At 38.8% G+C, this 20,542-nt stretch overlaps 1 protein-coding gene across 1 annotated transcript in view; it reads left to right on the top strand.

Moving 5' to 3' along the window:
* Positions 1 to 987: 987 nt before the first annotated feature.
* Positions 988 to 20,542, top strand: part of LOC108437237 (RALY RNA binding protein like) — a 43,823-nt gene continuing 24,268 nt past the window's right edge. The window contains exons 1-2 of the mRNA XM_017714205.2: positions 988 to 1,118; positions 14,086 to 14,359. Of these exons, the coding sequence (XP_017569694.1) occupies positions 14,104 to 14,359 (256 nt within the window). The 5' untranslated portion in view covers positions 988 to 1,118; positions 14,086 to 14,103. The remainder of the gene's footprint in view (positions 1,119 to 14,085; positions 14,360 to 20,542) is intronic.

The following is a 20,542-nucleotide window of genomic DNA, read 5'->3' as shown; positions in this document are numbered from 1 at the left end:
TAATACGGGTTTATGACGTAACAAATCAGGACGTTTTTGTGCCATGGACTAAAATATCTGAGGCTGTAAGTTCATAATCTTTCCCAGCTCCAGATGAGAAAACAGTAGCTAACGTTATTACAGAAACATCCTAACTAGACAGAATTTTCTAAATAGTCCTAACTTTAAGACAGCGCGGTGGCGTCCCCGCTTGTTTTAACCGTCCGTTTCTATCTTTTTAGATAGCTGTAACAGGCGACATAGTTCACTAGCAAAATGACACTAGATGTTTATCTTGCAAATGCTGGTTTCAGTTGTAAGATGTTTTTCTTTTCTAACTCGCATTTTTAAAACTCAGACAAAAGGTCCCATCTCTGTATCCTCTTATTACCTTCAGGGTGTTAATGTCGTGTGGTGAATCCTGAGGAGAGCGACTTGAACGTGTGGTTGGTTAAACGTTAGCGCAGCCGGCTAAAGCGTCTGGGAAATGAAACTGAAGAGTGGCGATGCTCTCACGGTACTCGGAATTAACAGTGTATCGCACTTTAATTTAGTTTAGTTTTTTTTATCATAGGTAACAGCGGCCGTAACTTACATTTGTAGTTAACATTGTTCTGTTTACGTGTTTACGTTTCAGCTCTGCGCCTTGGTCGGTTGCTTGTTGACAGGCATAATAGTAGATTGTCGATTTCGACCGAGTAGAGTAAGATTTCCTAACAGGAGATAAGATGCTCTAAGATAAGCTATAATTCCCAAACTAGGATAAGATGTTTTTCTGTAATACGAATTTGTGAAAAATCTGATCTTGACCCGTAAGAACTTAACTTAAGACAAAAGATAGGAGGTTTCTGTAATACGGCGCCTGAACTCCCTAAGCGGACGTTTCCGCTTCAGGAGTCGTTATTCACTGAGCGGGACGCGAGATTCTTCATCATGGTCGGTGTTGCTGGTGTATGAAGGCGGTGAGGCTTTTAGAGGTAAAGCGAGAGCAGCGCTGAGTGCAGAGTGAGTTCAGTCACATGACGGACTGGCGGGGCTCAGCAGAGCTGCGGGAGCCGGACGGCGCTGCTCTATCGGTCTGGACCGGATGGTTTATGTAGACCTGGATCTCGGAGTGCTGAGCTTGCGGCTCCGTTAGGGTGAGTGGTCTTCCTCTTTCTGGCATGTGCGCGTCTTATTCGGATCTCTGGCTATTTTCGCCTGAAGCTTTTCCTTCTTCCGCTCGGTCGCAGACTGAGATGAGAGGTTTCGCTGATTTCTCTTAAACGCCGTGGTTGGTTGAGATTATACTGGAGGAATCTTTTTGGACTTTTTTGGAGTTTTGTGAGTCATAACACATTTAAATTTGACATCTTTACATCTCACATCTTTACATTTATACACATTTTTTTCTTTTTAGCGTTTTCCCAACTTACTGCAGATGGCTCACGTTTGATTTGCTTACAGTGCAGAAATAGTTCTTCTTTAATGCAAGGATAAAGGTGGTAAAACTCGCTCTCTCTCTCTCTCTCTCTCTCTCTCTCTCTCTCTCTCTCTCTCTCTCAGTGCAGTTTACTGTATTTACTGTATCACCTTCAGTACCATGGACAGATGCCATTCCATAGGGTCACATAGCCAAGCTGTTACATATTAATCCAATGAGTCCGTATATCAGTCAGTGAATTATATCTGCTTAAGTGTGCTTGAGTTGCTTCTGCCTTAAAAAGCAGTGAGACGCTGAAGAGTAGCGGCTCCAGCATCTTTATCCAGCTTCTCATGATTTGCGTTTTCAGTCAGGGTCTGAGGGAATGTCTGAAAGGTGCACAGCAGTCTTATTTCAGAGAGAAGAGGAAGAAAGGATTTATTATTCAGACTGCATCAGTCAAGAGACAGGTGGGAGAAGCCAAGCGTGAAATATCCTCTTTCCATAGACAGCTTTTTTTCCTCATCGAGCAAGAGCACTTCCCAGGAGAAACGAGGAACAGCTCCTCAGTCTTTCTGTGAGCAGGACCTTGACTGAAAACTCCTGTGGGCACCATTTGTAACACTGAAATGGACAAGTTGCTGTAGAGTTCCCAAACTGACCACTGTGGACTAAGGACAAAGCATAGTGGAAATATAACTGCCCAGCTATTGCACCAGCTATCGAGTACACACTTTAAGGGTTTGTTAGTATAGAAAATGTTTCTGTATAGAACCAGGAACATTTAAAGAACCCTTTGTATGATTAAAGGGTTCTATGCATCATGAAAGGGTTCTTCAGATCGATGGTAAATGTGCTGTAAGTGATTCTATACAGAATCTTTTTGGAAATCCTTCTATATAGCACCCAAAAGGGTTCTTCTATTGTTACAAGCTTGACACTGTAACAATAGAAGAACCATTTTGGGTGCTATATTGAACCATGTTCAAAAAGTCTTTATAGAATCATCTACAGTACTTTCTCCATCAATCTGAAGAACCCTTTCATGATGCAAAGAAGCCTTTAATCATGCAAAGGGTTCTTTAAAATATATCTATATGAAACCATTTTCTTCACTAAAGAACCATTGAAGAACCATCTTTTTTAAGAGTGTAGCATATATGAGACATCTTGGCCTTTCAGGCTTCAGAGCCAGATGTGGGTTAATGTTCTGGGTGAGGCTGTTTAAACAGGTAGTTGATGTCCAAAATGAATAGTGAACCTTCTTGCCTTTGGAGTTGGCATATGTAATGTTGAAAATGACCTGCATGTACATCACTCCAATAATACATTTTAAAAAGCCTATTTCAAAAAACAATGTCTCAGACATCAGGCAGCATATTCATAACCACGTCATGTAATTTAAACACTTAAGGCATCTGGTTCTTATCACCACCATTGCGAGCTGTAGGCACAGAATGGGACGTTTCACATCAATCCACTCTGAATGTTTCGAGCCATTTAAGGAAAGAAAAAAAAAACACGTTGAATTCCCTGTGGAAGCATAGGAGAACCACTTTTGGTTCCCTGAAGAATCTTTCAGTGGATGGTCTTTAATCCTTAGAGCCTCAAGCCATTCCTAGGCATATTTTACTACCTTTATTTTTAAACTCATAGTGTTGGACGTCTGTGGAATCAGCTGAATCTAAACTAGATGTAGGGATGATTTGCATATCTGTGGGATGCATACTATAGCACACTTTTTAATGATGAAATTATCTTAAAAACAGAAAATATTTTTAAATTATTCTTTCATTTCTTTAAATATGAGCACATCCAAGCATGAAATGTCTTGAAACACAGCATAGATAAGTGCCACGAAGCGTCTTGAAGCTCTGAAAAAAACTGAAGCCTAAACATGATTTTTTCAGGTAACAATGTAAATATGTTCACATTGGGCTTTGTATTTGTCACAGGGGTCTGTAGGGGGTAATAAAACATAGTTTTTCCTCTGCAGTCTGCTGCAGGATAAACTATTTTTAGTTCCCATTGGCTATAGAATCCAAATGAGATGTCTGAGTGTGATGAACCTTTTTGACTCTTGGGGTATTTTGGGGTATTATTCAGTAATTACTTGGAAAACAGTGCAATTCAACATTATCCTTAAGTTGTAAGAGTGGGGACTGGAAGCCAGGTCCTGAACATAAATGGTTGAGGAACCTCCAAATAAGGCAATGGTTTTACACCAATGAATGGCTTTTCCTAGTCTAGTATCACAGCTCTTCTTATGAAAACATCGGAGGTTTAGAATCTGCACTTTTGACACAGTATCTGTGTTTGCTTCAGTGAGCTACCACTGAAAAAGGGTTAATAGAGAACTACACATTTTGTTCTCACTGGCATTAACTATTGCTTCTGAAGGTTTCCTAGATTAAATTCAGCATGAAACTTCAAAGAGATCAGCTGAGGTACTGTAGAGCTGCTGGTGCTTGTCAACTGTATTTACTATGGTGGTGGGCAACTTTCGGTATTTGTAGTTGGCAGCCATAAATATGCCGTTAGAGTCTCCATTCCACCCATACAGAGAGTTCTCGAGAGAAAAATTGGGCAAAAACTATTAATATAAAGCACCCCATTTCATCCCTTACTTAAAAGCACACAGCCAATTAGTCGACACACCAAAAGCACTCTACTGTCGCATCTCTTCTCCTCACAGCACTCTACTGAGCTTTCACTACTTCAGCTTGATTAAGAGCTTCACTCAGATAGAGTGTGCTGAGCTAAATGGCATCAGAGTCACTCACATTTCCACTTCTGCTTTCATCGTATGCAGACCTCATTGATTTTTGACTTTTAGGTCTTGTTTTTCTCTATTTGTCATGCCTTTTGACTGCATGTGAACCATTCAAAAGTATTGTAATCTGCCAGTTGAATCTGACTAAAAAACAGCTTTCAGTAAAACATAATTTTTAGTAGAACTCAAGATTTCCAGCTCATTCCAAACTAGCAGTGAACATTCAGACGTGCTTCTCTTCAATCTTTTAACAGTCATGAGTATCGATGCTAGTTCCGTCTTTAAGTCCAACCATGAATTAATATTTATTGCGTCTAAAGATAGAACTGTTATAATCAACTATGAGTACAGAGTGATAAAAGTGAACTGCTTTATTCTACAAAAACTTCCAAAGTTAGAATTGTTCATAGTGGTGGTGGTAGGAAACAGACTTCTGAGGAAATCCATTCTTAAAAGCTACCTCACAGAAACGTCTGAGACATTGTTCTATGACCTGGTTTTGGTCTAAAACGTGTTTTTAAAAATCCATTCATTGTGGAGAGGTACAAGCAGGACGCCGATTGGCCCCTCCCAGTCATCCATGTGCTTTTGGTCTGGTCCATGTGCTTTTGTTTTGCTTCCTTCCCAGTCCTGCCCCTTTGTTTCCAGACCATGATTGACCCTTGATTGTTTTCACCTGTTACCCTCTTGTTAACCACCTGTGTCTTGTTACCTGTCCCTGTATTTAAGCCCTGTCTTTTCCCTAGTCTCTTGCTGGTCTTTGTTTGAAGTGTTTGATATTGTTTGGTGTTTGTTTATTCCAGCCTCCGTTGTGTTTATACTGTGTTCCTTGTCATGTCTGTCTCCCGATCTATCCGTATTGGCTCCCTGACCCTGGACTGTCTTGACCCTGAAAATGGATTTGCCCCCAATAAATCTCGCTTCTCTACCCATATGCGTCCGCCTCATCATCGCTCCCATATGTTACAGAAACGATTTTTTCAGATTGCCCAGAACATTAAATATAAAAACTCAGCAGACAGTTTCAGATCTTTTTGGGCAGTAAATATAGGCTATATTTGTGTTGTAGACATAATGACCCAAGCTCCTATCACCACCATTTAAAAAAAAGAAAAATCACTAGAATTTCTCTTTAACATGTGCTTGTATTGTTATAAAAGTAGTAAGTTTTAAGGGCTGGGTAACATTCAAACTTTTTATTCCCAACACAGATACTTTCTTCAATACTGACAGATACTGACTTCAATAAATATTCCTGAATTTTTTTTTCTCTGATACCTTCTTTGAAAACACAAAAAGAAAAAAGATGTGGCTCAAAACAGAAATGAGTGTGAGGTGCAGTAAGGGGGTGTATTTACAGACTGCAAAGGACTGCAGACCAATCAATAAGAGCCATCAGTAATAATATACATGCAGAATGGATTTTAGACAGCCAATCACCAATCCAGACTTTGAAATGATTATGGGATCATTGACAGTGGAAGACTAATTACTGATAAAAGTAATTCTGTGTTTAAAATAATTCAGATAGTATCATAAAAAGTATTGAATTCTGATACACAGACCTCATCATCAATAATCACTTTTACGCCATTCATCTAATGTTTCACAGAAATTCTTTATTCATCGTCTTTTACACCGTCATGTTGTCATATTGTTTTCAGTACACCGGTTTGTTATGGAGAGATTAGCTTTTTTACAAATTAAAAAAAGAAGACTCTTGAAAATCTTTTTCAGCACTGTGGACCGCCATTAGATGTTTCAGGTACGGCTGTCACAATCATGAAACACCTTTTCAGGGTGTTTTCTGCCTTTCGCCCATTGACTGCTGTGATAGGCTCCAGCTCCCCCTGTGTCCCAGAAGGAAAAGCAGTTGAAAATGTGTGTGTGTGTGTGTGTGTGTGTGTGTGTGTGTAATTGTCTTATAAAAAAATTGCGATTAACAGTTTATTATTCTTTTCTTATTCATTGTTTGCAACTAATGAAATACAAGCCTAAAACGGTCATATTGGCTATTTAGCCATCTTACTTATTAACTATGTTTACGTAGTAACTAATGCTGGTTGTACTTCCGATTCAATGCTGCTCACACACTCATACAAATGTTTAGTTTTCAGATCAAGCAAAGCTACATGTTCTTCATGAGACTGTAAACATAAGCAAATAAACACTCTTTCTGCCAGCATATATGCTAAAAATGTTAGAATTGGCTACATAGCTAACAAATGAATGAACATTGCTCGGTGCTGTCCTATAAAGATTTTAGAGCACCAAGATAAAAGTTACAACTTGTTTTTCATAAGACCCTGAACATGTCTCAGTGAATGCATTTGCTGCTTCAATATATTTACATTTATTTGCCTCAGCCCAACACACACACTCCCTATTTTGTTTGTTGCAGCATAATATAACTGTCAAATCTAATTCTGCAGAAAATAGGCTAAAGTAGTTGTGATCATCTCAAATAACTGTGATTAGGTGATGATGTAATGTTCGTGACAGGCCTAGTTACTGGTTCTCCACCTCTGTTCTTGTCACTGCTGTTTTTTGTTGAATAATCAGCAGCAGCTGATTATTCATGGTCCTACTGAGCCACCTTCTCAGAGAAATCAATTCTGCATCTGGTATAACTACATGCAGGAGAATACAGAGCCAAATGTAAGTTTGTCTGATGGAATGTATTTGTATGCCATGCTTTGAAATGAAAATGTTATTGTCAAACCAAATGCTGTGGCCAAGTAGTTTAGGTGTGTTGAGTCAAAAGCCGACTTCTCTGCAGAATCTGACTTCCCAACACATACATTTCGCACAGGCAGATTATAGGCTTTCAAACTGGTTCTCAGGGACCCCCAGATGGTCCAAATATTTGCTATAACTTGCAAAACATGCAGCAAATGGAGAGAAAATACATGTACTATCTGGGGATCCCCAAGGACTGATATGAATTGGTTGAGGTCTACTTGTGCCCTTGTTTACCTGGAGAAGTGATGCTGTGTGGGAAGGAGACAAGCCAGTTAAGTGTGATGGTCTGGGCAATTTTCTGCTGGGAAACCCTGTGTCTGGACATTCATGTGGACGTCAGTTTGATGTGCCACCTACTTAAACATCGTTGTGGACCAGGTAAATCCCTTCATGGCATTGGTACTCCTAGATGGCAGTGGCCTCTTTCAGCAGGATAATGTGCTCTGCCACACAGCCCATATTGTTTAGGAATGGTTTGAGGCACATGACGAAGAACTGACAGTGTCCGAAAAGTTGAAGGCATCCAAAGCGTCTGTGGGATGTGAGGGAACAACAAGATCGATCTGTGACAGCTCTACCCTGCAACTTACCGACTTAAAGGATCTGCTGCTAATGTGTTAGTGTGAGACACTAGGGAACCTTCCAAGGTCTTCAAAGCTGTTATGGCAGTGTGGGGAGGACTAACAGCATATTGGTCTTAATGTTTTGGCTCATCGGAACTCGCGGGACTAAGTGACCTTCTTCCATGGCTCCAAGGTCCATTTCTGATGCTCTTTTGTCCGTTGTAGGCTCTTTCAACGATGAACCAGGGTGCAGTGCACTGTGTGTGACACATTCCTGTGACACATTTCATTTCGATTCCTTTAACTTCTATTTCAAACTTATGAACCTGCATGAAGAATTCCATAAAAGTTCTTTAGACTTTTGTTTTTATTTAGGAAGTCTTCTAGGAACAAACAGTTCAAAGTCCAAGAGGGGACACCATACCTCCATCTACTGCATGAGGAGAGTCAAGGAAACCAGCTCAGCATCTAAAAATAAACACAGGGAGCTGTGAAAAGAGAGGCCTCATAGTGAAAGTGCATTGTTCTTTGATGTTTGGAATTAAAGATAGAATGACTTCAAACAACTTCAAAAGAGTTCCCACGGATCATCACAAACCCAAATAACCACGAAATAAATACACTGCAAATACTGGGCAAAATTATTCACAGGGATAAGTGAATAAAAAGCCAGACAGAAGCAAAATACAACAAAAAAAAATACCAATACAACCAAATTCAGTGCAGTTTAATATTTTTTCCTATGTGGTTAATAGTTGTGGGATGTAATCTTCATCATCATGGAAGTGGGAGCAGTAAACAGTACAAACACAGAAAATAATTAAAAAACGGGTGCCAAAAGACCTAACGGTGTGCAGTATTAGTTTTGAGTGACCTTTTGAGAACTTGCAGTACTTTAAATGTTAACCAGATGGAAAACACAATCAGCATTTGCAAAACAGCTTTTCCTATGAACACACACACACACACACACACACACACACACACACACACACACACACACACACACACACACACATATATATATATATATATATATATATATATATATATATATATATATATATATATATATATATATATAAAATTATAACTTTATGATTATTATAAATATTATAATGGTCCACAAGAATGAGTAGAAGTATATTTAATTTCTTAAAAAGCTCCTTATAGTGATGCCAGAGAGAACCAGGGAATCATAGCAGATCACATGTGGGTTGATATGCACACAGAGCAAGGCAGCCAGTCCAGAGCAGACAAACCCTAATGGTAAGTGACCTCAGCTCACGTCTTCACATCATATCTTTCAGCTCAAACACAGCAAGTTTGTAAAGCGGTAGTAAACTGATACCAAACAAAATAAATACTGTTGAACGTTGTGTTTTATTAAATATATGCTAATTTAAAAAATGAACTTGAACTTGATGTTTATCAGTGCTCTTACTGTGATGCATACTACAGCGGATGCATCCAGTGTTCAGTGATCTTTGCGTTTCATTCCTGCCATTGTATCCCGTAAATGTGATTACATCACTTTGGTAACTTGATCCGTTCTGTCATTGCCGCTCTTAATGATGTGTTTATTGTAAAAATACATATTATGATAATAATAAGCCCTAATTTTCAACCGTCCTTTCAAAACAACCTGAAACTGGCACTCATAAAATGACAGGCATTACAGCGCAACAGCTTTAGGTATCTGAGATAATGACATGGAAAGGGTTAATTAAGAATGAAACCATCTGACTGTGTTCTTCTAACCAACATATCAGTAACCTTTTAAAAGCAAAATAATCAAGTTGTGTTTTACAATATTCCTGTTTATTTGTATTTATGCTGGAATTATAGTTTATAGTTTTAATTATAGTAATGGCAAAAACACTCTCTGGCCAGATAAACCATTTTAAACAATTTTCCTTGGCTAACGTTTACACACTGCTGTACATTAAGTGTCAGGGACAGTGGCTAAAGTGCAGCAAATAAAAAACAATAATAAATGAATAAACAAACATAATACTGTCGCTTGGTAACAGGGATGCTGTTATTATGTGGAATAGAAGGTTTTCAGAGAGGTGTCCCCACTGTTTATCAAAAATATTAGAACAGAAAATTTAATATCATGTGTGACACCAGCACCAGTATTTTAGTCCTGATGTATCGCCCAGCATTAATTAGAACATGTTTGGGTCAATCATGTCCAAAAAGCTTCTTCTAATCACACATAAATGTGCTACTGTGAAGTCCAGGCTGTACCAGCAGAGTTGCTGGATTCAACACTAGCTCTAGTGTTATATATATGCTCACTGGCCTCTTTACTAGAAACATCTACCTTGTAGCACCACCTTAATTATGTACACTACATACCATTGAACTACTATTCTAGTGCCACTGCTGTGTTGAGAAGGAACCACCATCTAAATAAAATTTGAATAACAGTAGTCAGTGGTCAGCCTGTGGTCAGAAACTAACCAATGTTAAATGACATAAAGGGTGTGTTGAGCACTCTTACAGTGAAGCTAGAGGCAGAGATCATTCGTTGTACATTTTGTGTTATTGAAAGGTGTTTCTAATAAGTGGACAGTGACTGTATAAATGTATAGGGATAGTGAGGTAATAGTTTTGGTTGCAAAATCAATACAGTTTGGGTTTCAAATCAGAAGTTGAGCAAGAAGCTAAAGTGCAGGATGCCAGCCCCTTTTGAAATAATACTTTTTATAGAGGCTGCGAAAACTGCAGTTTCCCTATAAAACTCAGTTTTGGGACAAATAAATGTAAAACAATATGTGAACTGTTTTCAGCGAAAGCATTTGGTTATGTTCTAATTTCGAGTAATGGACGCCTTACGTGTGTCATCGCCAGGGTTGTTTTGGTAACTAGAACTATTACTGTAATGAAAACTAGCAGTGAAAATTAAATAAATAAATAAATTACAACTATAATGTCCACTGCAAAACTAACTAGACAAAATGGAATTAGTGAGAAAAATATCATTTGTTCCCGTAACGCGTGAATGAGAGTTTAAAAGCGGATCCCTTCTGTGTTCGACTCTCTTTAAGGAAAGCTGAAGTTGAGCTGAGCTCGGTCTACAGTTTGGGTTCGTTTTGTTCTACAGATATCAAAAACCTGCTTTTCATCATAATATAAAAAAACAAAAACTAAACCTGAAACTAAATAAAAGAAAATAAACTATTTATGTCCCCTAAAAATGAACTGGAACTAAAAAAAACCCTAAGAAAGTTTTCAAAACTATTATAACCCTGGTCCTCATAGTTTCAAGAGTTTTTCTAATTTTGCATTCAAATAAAACTCATCTTGTCTACGATATATGTATAATAATCTTATTGTGGTGCACCTACTATACAAATGCATAGGTTTCATTTTATTAGCAGTAAAAAGTAAATAATATGAACAAACTTAAAAATTTGTGTGACCTAATGACCTCATCAGACACTGATGCTTGCTGTCTTCCTTTGAGACTAAGTCAGCTCTTTCATCTGTAGCTTGGTTTAGAAGTTTTCTGATTGCAGCTGTTCTTTTTCATTTCTCTTATCATTTGTAAACTCCATTGTTTCTGTTCTTGTTTCTATTTAGATGTTTAGTTGCTTCATTTCTCCTCTCAGAGTCTCCTACCATGGGTGAATTATGATGTTTTTACTTGTTCTCTTTAAAGCTCTTGTGATTATTCTGTTGCCAGTTGCTTACTCCTGCGGTACTTTCTTTCTTCTTTCAAGCTTTTCTGTTCTGTTGCGTTTGCAATGTTCAGTCTCTCGGCTGTTGTTTTCTCTGGTATTTTCTATTCTCTGTCTTGGTTTAGGCCTTTTACCTCCAAAATACAGACAAACAGCCAAACTGCCAATGGCTACAGCCAGTCCAACACCTTCAGTTACCGAGCATTCCTATCCTCACACTGATATGTCCGTCTGCCGCCCGAGGGATCAGAGGTCATGGGCATTCGGTTTGCACTGTAGAGGGTGAAATACACAAATTCTTGTACTCGCTGATTGAGGAACGTTGTTTATGAAGTGTTGTATTATTCGCAAGCAAGCGTCTTAGCAAAGTGATGACTCTTGAACCATCCTTGTTCATAAAGGGCTATTTTTTAATAAAGGCCCTTTTCCAGACGTATATTTTTCAAGCAAATACTCTGCACAGATAAATAGCTTCACGTTGTATTTTCTCAGATGTCCTAAGACATTTGTGCAGCGCTGTATTTCATTCATGTGAAAATGTTGTACACATTTAAATCAAGTCAGAATCAAATCAACCACTTTTTTCAGTGCATCAGTAGCTGTGAAGTGTCCATAACATGCCTTGTGAAAGAGAACGGGGGAGTATTTATTCTGCATTCTCTTTCCCAGTCGTTCTGAATGTGAACTTCACACCTCTCAGAAACCCCAGCCGCGCCATGATCCGCTCCGGTGTCAACACATTAAAGCTCACACAGCACAGGTGCTGGTCTCCTCAGCAGTGCAGACTTACTCAGGAAAGCACTTTTCAAGCCTGTGACATTCAGAAGAATATAAATATAGAAGAAAAGAATGTGAGAGGGCCGCTTGGGGGGGAAAAGGTTTTATTCACTTATTCTCAGTGAAAAACAACTCAAGAACAGGTGGACTTCCATTTGTGCTCCTGACAGCACAGAGCAGAAATTCAGAAAAGCAGCTTACCTTGTTTGACTGGTTATTGGCATGGCTACATAAACTCACTATGTACTTAGAAACACCTGCCTTCTACTTCCACTCACTGACTGCTTTAGGAGCTCCATCTACCTTATAGCGCCACTATATAAGTGAACAATTACAGACTGTACCATGTTTGTGGAGGTGAATGCAAGCGAAGGGTGCTGTCTGGAGTGCAGGGTTGGGATAGTTACTGAAAAATTAGTAGCTACCTTTGTAGCTGTTTCCCCCAAATTTGTAGCTAGCTTTACAATTTCCAGAAAAAGCAGTGGCTACTTTTTAGCTACTTTCAAAGTGTGATTGTCTGAATGTTTGTGAATCTCCACCTGACACACCAAACAAGCCCAACTGATAGTGTGAACAAGACACTGCATTTAATCCTGTGTGAGAAAGAAACAAAAAAGCCCCCTAATTTTCATAAGTGACCTGGACTCTGTGGAGTATTATTAGTAATAGTCTATTATGAAAATGTTTTTCCACTTTAGCTAAGCCAGGGGTCGGCAACACTCACCTCTTTTACTGCCCTGTTGCGGCTCCACAGCAGAATTACATTTTTAGGTAAAATAACAATCATCCTTTGCTGTAAAATAAAGCTCTGCTGAATATTAAAACAGAAAGTTCTAACATAGTTTTCACAATAAATATTTAAATCTTAAATGTTGGAGTTAATGCATGACTGCTAAGTCACCCTTTAACGCTGAAGACTGATGCACAGAGTGCTGGTCACAGCAACGCAGACAACCTAGCTTAGCTAGTAACTAACGAAATGACAAAGAGAAAGATTTAAGATGAACATCGATCATTTGGAGACGAATCCACTTGCGTTTACATTTAAAAGCACTCCAGCTGGTTTCTTGATACGTTTAATCTGCAATAAAAAACTGTCAAACATTAAGTCACGAAGCTGAAGTCGCTTCTCATTCACCAGCTTCTTGTTCGAATTCTCCCGTTCCACCTTCAGTGGCGCAGCAATACATTCTGGCTTCTCAGGCACCATTGAAGGTGGAACGGGAGAATTCGAACAAGAAGCTGATGAATGAGAAGCGACTTGAGCCTCACAAAAAGTCAAATGTTGAGAGACATTTTACAAGAAACTCTACTTTCAAGTTTCCTGACTGAGGTGAGAGAAAAGCGGCTACAGCTGACCTGAAGGTTAAAGCAGAGCAAAGTAAGTCTGTGCTTTCATTCATATTATATTTTAGCATATTCTAGTACATCAGCACATACTGAGACATACTTACAGCCAAGACGGTAAAACGAACATAAAATGTTGTGGCTCCCAAGGTGGTTTCATTTTTTTTGAAAGGACAAAACGGCTGTTCTTAACATTTAGGTTGCGACCCCTGAGTTAAGCCTGCTGGTACGGGGTAATTAGCGTGTGGGATCAGCATGTGGCCATTTCCTCGCACTGTCTGCGGCTCAGTCAGGATTGCACAAGCCCAGTTAACATGTTCTGTGGTTCAGATTGTGCGTGGATTGTCTGAAGCCTGTAGCAAAAATTATTGCTATAGCTACATAAAAATTTGTAGGTGCTACAGCTACTAGCTATATTTCATAAAACTGTAGCATCTATAGCTTTTAGCTACAAAAATTTGTAGTTAGCTACAAAAAGTAGTGCGCTACTTCGCTACTCCCCCACCCTGCTAGAGTGCCAGATAAAACCTTAATAAGGTGCCAGAAACAATTCTTTGGAGCCATCCAAAGATCTACTTTTAGTTCCCTAATGAACCTTTCAGGGGTTCATTAAAAAGTCATTTCTTGTAAATGTGTTGTGAGCATGAAGAACATTTTTAAAGTTTAAAGAACTTCCACATAATGTACAGGTACTGTGTCAATGTTTTCCTAGAAGCCAAGAATTGTGTGCATGAGGGTAACATTTCATTAACTTTGTGGTTAACAATCGCACATAAATCTCACTTGGCTGTTCTATGTGTGTGAGTGTTTCAGGACTCCACAGAGAGGAGGATGACTGGCAAGACTCAGACCAGCAACGTGACAAACAAGACAGATCCTCGCTCACTCCACTCCAGAGTTTTCATCGGTAACCTAAACACCACTGTGGTAAAGAAGTCTGATATTGAGCTCATCTTCGCCAAGTATGGTAAAATCACAGGCTGCTCAGTGCACAAGGGCTTTGCCTTTGTCCAGTACGCCAGCGAGAGGAACGCCCGCTCTGCTGTGGCTGGAGAGAATGCCAGGGTCATCGCCGGACAGCCTCTGGGTCAGTGAGTAAGCTAAAAGAGTTTGGTGTTTTTGGCTTTGGTTAATTGTATCAAATCAGATATTTGTATTATTTGTATATTCACGAATACTTGCACTGGGCTATTAGCAGAAAATGGTGGATCCAGTTGTATAGTGTCTGGGTATGCATGGTATACATTTAGGGGGCTTGTAAATTCCAGCTTCTTATGTTATGAATGCATAAGTGTGTCCCAACAGCATTTAACATTAGATTCTGTTGGATGATGTGACATGCCTTGGTAACTCATTTGAGACATAAGACATAAAAATAACAAATTTACATGCAAATTACATTGTAATGTTTTTTTTATTTTTTTTTATTTAATGCATTTTTTGTATGAGGGGGGGGGGCATGAAATCATAGTCCACTGAACAGGCTATAGTCTATAGGCTACAGTCTGTAATTATACACCAACATAATAGCACTTTTATTTAAGTGTTTCAAATAAAGTAGCCAGTGGGTACCAGTAGGTGAAGGTGTTTCCAATACACTGGATGGTGATTGTATATTGTTGTTGCTGCAGTTATTATAAGGCTTTCTTCACACAGATGGTTGACTTGAGAATCCTCTAAACAATTGTTGCCCTGCTGTGCATTTTAAATTAAACTTGAGTTTGCACCTTCCCATGTGTTCACACGCACACACACACACAGACACACACACACGCACACGCACACACACATTGGGGTCACACAGCACACTGAATCCTGTCATGTGCATTGAAATGTCAGTTCATTTTAGTGCTGCAGTTGCACACATGTTAAACCTCTGTAGACTGCAGTCTGTCTGAGGTGTGCATATGGTGCACTGTTGCATAATGTGTTGTGTCATTTCAGACAGCAGGTGAGCAAAGATTAATTAATGCCTGAGGCCATATCATCCTCAGTGAAAGCTACACTTTAGTGTCCGGTTTAATGTACAGTCAGTGGCTATAAACACCTCAGAACAGACTCCACTGGAAAAAAACATTCCAACAAGACACTGCAGTACACTCTTTTGTCGACTTTTGCAGGGGGTCCTGAATTTTAGTCATGTCCTATTCCCACTGTTAACTAGGTCCGGCTCTATTGCCACATTGCCGAGAATGAAGGCTAGCACACTGTAAAAAATGGTTACTCAAAAAATTATGGCAACAAGTGACGTAATATAATTCAATAGATTTTACTTAAAATGCATTAAATATGTGAACTAAATTTAAGCAAAAAAAAGTAAATGTTTATAAAAGCAATAGTTGAAATGTGTTGTATTTAGTAACAGTATGCCACATTATGAGTTAATGTAGCCCACAAATAGAGTAAATACAAATTGACAAGGAAACTTTAGTAATATCTACTAAGTGTCTGAGCAAAATGTATTTATATTTACTCAATATCTGGGGAAAATGTATTTACATTTACTAAATATCTGGCGAAAACGGGTTTATATTTACTACACTTTCCTACAGCTGTGGTTGCCAGATCTTCACAGTAAAAATGTATAGTGGAAAATTATAAGACATTACAGTATGCTTTTTTAGCAACTAAATTTCTCTGTTGAGAACTGTTGTTTGTTTAAGGTTAATTACTATGAAACACAGATATACAATATATGCTTTAAGTACATTAAAAAACAACAGATAAACTATTAACATATTTACAGTCTATCAATGATAAACAGAGTACTACCATATGACACATCACAGTTTTTTATAGCAATGTTCAACTTTACGGTAAATTACTGGCAGGTGTAGTTGCCAGAATTTCATTGCAAAAAAATACGGTACAACCCATAAGAAATTACATTTCCTCAGAATGCTACTGACTCTCACGTGACTCCTAACCAGTCACATGACTTACCCTAGCCTCAGTCACCTGTGCCTCAGCCTATATATACTCACCCTTATGTTCAGTTCTTTGCCAAGTTTTGACTAGCTCCCTAGCATTATGAAGCATTACTACTTGTATTTCTTGCGACTGCCGTCTCGGACTGTTTTTGACCATCCCTTTCTGCCTAAGCTCTTTATTAAGATCCCTTTTTATAATCTGGGAATGTCTGACTTCTGACACACAGATTTAACTGTCAACAACTGCTAATGATAAATTACACAGGGAACAACAAATAACATCCATTATAATCCAAGATACAGACTATATTAATGAACTTCAAGAAACTTTTCTTGCATGATTTAATAAAATGTCCAGAAGGCTCACAAAGCTATGTTGAGATGATTAAAAAACAGCACGTATCCATATATATAACGGATAATCCACAGTGTAATGAATAAAGATCATGAAAAAAATTAGCCACTTGTCCTGGCTGATCAAGAATAATAAGTCATTGAGTCCAAACTTGACTGAAGAGTCTCACGCGGACATGAAATTGGATGATTACTGGAACTTGAAGTGTGCACTGCCACCAGTCCTGCATGAGAACTCACACACTGTCCATCAGGTGTTCACCAGGGACAGTTAGACTGATGCCTACACAAAGATAAATACAAGGCCTTCTGCTGTTAAACTGAGCTCCAACTTTGTAAATATATGAGAAACCAACATTCAGCATTCACCAATTTCTTTATCTTGTTTGGTCAACCTCCATAAATGACTTGTTTTACTGACTGATATCTCTCAGCACTAAAATATTTAGTTGAGCTAATATAAGAATAGGTAGAGCTAAAACTAAGTACAGCTAGTCTCATGCAAAGAGGTGAAGAAGTACAACACAGGTGAACACAGCTGATTAATCAATAATCTGCCACTGTTCTAAGAAAGTAATATATGCATTATCATATATTAAGACACTACATACTGTATTATGACTTTTCACAATTCTTAAAGCTCACATGTGTTCACAGGTAATTGATCTGATTACACCAGAAATCCTTTAGAAACAACTGCATTAACTGCCTAAGCAAAATATATCAACTTACACACTATTCAAAATACAAACTAAATTACATCACTGTGCTTTATTATATGTATACACTTACTGGCCACTTTATTGGGTAATGCTGCCTTGTATTTACTTACTTTACTATTGAATCAGGTCTGTTTAATATATAGGTGCACTTTGTAGTTCTGCAATTGCAAACTGTAGCTGATCTTTTTCTCTGCATACTTTTTTAGCCCCCTTTCATCATTCATCAATGATCAGGGCCCACCCAGACCACCACAAAGCAAATATTATTGTTTAATTCTGAGCACTGCAGAGATGCTGACATAGTAAGTGTGGTACTCATGTATCAGATACAGAAATGCTTTAATCACTTCAGTGTCACTGCTGAACTGAGTATAGTCCACTGATGAAGGACTAGAGGATGACCAACACAAACCATGCAGCAGCAGATGAGCTGTCGTCTCTGGCTTTACATCCACAAGATGGACTGACAAGGTAGGAGTGTCTAATAGAGTGGACAGTGAGTGCACAGTGTTTAAAAATTCCAGCAGCACTGCCGTGTCTGATCTACTTGGACCAACACAACACGCATTAACACACCATCACCACGTCAGTGTCGCTGCATTGCTGAGAATGTTTCATGAATAATACCTGCTCTATGGTGGCCCTGTAAAAAGGGAAAGGGAGTGGGGCACTGTATGCAAAGAAACAGATGGAGTCAGGAGTACTGTACAAACAGCCAGTGAGTATGTATGTAAAGTACATTTGAAAAACAGAGAGACAGCATGTGAATGAACATCTGAATCCTACCTGTCAAAAATACTCAGGTCTTGACAGATGAGGTCTGTGGTCAATTTATTTGTCACTTGCAGTTGACTGCATGTAAAATGAAGAAATATGTGAGCAAAATTAGTAATAAATACTCACCATACAAAACATAAGGATGAAGAATCCTGAACAAACAGTAGACAGTATCAAAACCAGATCTACAGAGTAACAAGAAAAACAAAGGTATATGCAAAACAATAAAAGAAAGAACAGGTTACTGTGAACAACATTGTACTGTCTTTTATAATATCACACAATCTTTAAGGTTCTATTGTTTTCGTACAACAGTTTTGCAAAGTAAAGAAAAAAGCAAAGCAGGTGCGTCAAATACATATTAAAATACATAATATTGAGGATGTCTTGTGCCAAAAGACGTAATAAAAGGCATAATATGTAATAATATTACAAAGAGCAATACCATAAAGATACTGCAAATTAAAGTACCTGGGCCAATTCCTGGTCAGTTGAGAACCAGAAGCAGCAGTGGAAAGCTGTAAAAGATAAAACATTTGGTAAAGGTTTAAACATTTGGTAAAGCTTCATTAACTGAGACAGATACAGGCACATTTATGTTGGCTAGCTGCATTTGTATAAGCATTCAAACCTCTCGAATCTAGTGAACATGGGCTTTTATAGCTTAGAGATATTTTTTGAGAAGCAGGGTAGATATAATACACAGCTTCTTAGTTGTTGTGTAAGACAGGTGTTGGCCATTTGAGTAAAAGCAGAAATACTCTTGGTTAAACATTACTTGTGAAAAGGTATTCAGTCAGCATCTGTACTTGAGTCAATATGCATCCTACATGAGAAAACATTTAAAAACGTCACAAAACTGTTCTTTGCCAAAGCTTATTACAGTCAGTGACCAGTCAGTCATGAGAAACACAGACATATCAATAACTTTTATGTTTAAAAAACTGACTTCAATTAAAGAACAGACATATTCATCTTAGACGAATACAAATGTAGAAAAATGAGCATAAACATGCCAGAGAAAGAGAGATAAATAAAAGCTGCTTCCATACCTGAGAAATGCTAGTGGTAGATGTAGGAAACGTGTAGGTAAGGTTAGCCGGAGTGAACTGGTGGTCAAGCAGAGCTATTAACATAGTCTAAGCTCGCGCATGTGTAGCTAAGCGAACTAGCTAACAGGTTATTTAGCTAGCTAGCAACTCTAACATGTATAAGTTACACACTAGTTTATTATACCACAAATTCGACACCGTCTCACTGTAAAACAGTCATTTAGCTATAAAGATGCCTCTCATATTTTGTGAGAGCAAAACAGTCGTCTAAAAGAGGTGACTCGCTAGCGAGCTAACGTTAGTTAGTCAGAAACTGTTAGCAAGTGATGCTTATTCAACATTCACAAATTACAGAATTAGGTTTGAATAAATATTCGATTGAAAAGATGCTGCTACGTGAAATAAACCAATAATTTATTCACCAAACGCATTCTGAATCCTTTCGAAGATTCCAGAAGCGACTCTAGGCGCACAGTTATCGCCTCCTCAGTGAAACGTTGGTGACGGCTCGGAGCTCAATACGGATGTAACCTGCTCTCCTCAATACGGGTCTAACCTGCTCTCCTCAATACGAGTGTAACCTGCTCTCCTCAATACGGGTCTAACCTGCTCTCCTCAATACGAGTGTAACCTGCTCTCCTCAGTACGGATGTAATCTTCTCTCCTCAATACGGGTGTAACCTGCTCTCCTCAATACGGGTGTAACCTGCTCTCCTCAATACGGGTGTAACATGCTCTCCTCAATACGAGTGTAACCTGCTCTCCTCAGTACGGATGTAATCTTCTCTCCTCAATACGGGTGTAACCTGCTCTCCTCAATACGGGTGTAACCTGCTCTCCTGAATACGGGTGTAAAGTACTCCCCTCAATACGGGTGTAACCTGCTCTCCTCAATACGAGTGTAACCTGCTCTCCTCAATACGGGTGTAAAGTACTCCCCTCAATACAGTGTAACATGCTCTCCTCAATACGGGTGTAACATGCTCCCCTCAATACAGTGTAACATGCTCTCCTCAATACGGGTGTAACATGCTCCCCTCAATACGGGTGTTTTCTTCCAGTATGTCTTTTGCCGACACACCAGGGAGCATCGCCTCTATCAGGTCCTCAACAGTAAAATCTGTCCAGGCTTGGCTTCAGTAAAAAAAGTCCAGGCTTGGCTTCTATGCTAATCAAAATTAAAATGCATTAGCTAGCTGCTAGCTTAAATTTGACTTACAGCACAGGACTTTTGACATGCTGCAGTAACTTAAAAGTATGGGCAACTGCCACAGCAACATACTTGTTTTCTAGCAATAATTAAAAAGGTCTTACCTTTGGGAAGTTGGAGGACTGCAACCCCTGAAGCGTGTAGTCACTGGTGTCCATGAGGCACAAAATGCGTTGGGTAGAAATGTGAGGTGATTCAAACCAATGATCTCCCAATGAGTAAAAT

This window comes from Pygocentrus nattereri, chromosome 2, assembly GCF_015220715.1.
Source record: "Pygocentrus nattereri isolate fPygNat1 chromosome 2, fPygNat1.pri, whole genome shotgun sequence".
Classification (NCBI taxonomy): Eukaryota; Metazoa; Chordata; class Actinopteri; order Characiformes; family Serrasalmidae; genus Pygocentrus; species Pygocentrus nattereri.
The sequence above is the reverse complement of the archived record's forward strand: the minus strand, read 5'-3'. Positions and strand labels throughout refer to the sequence as shown.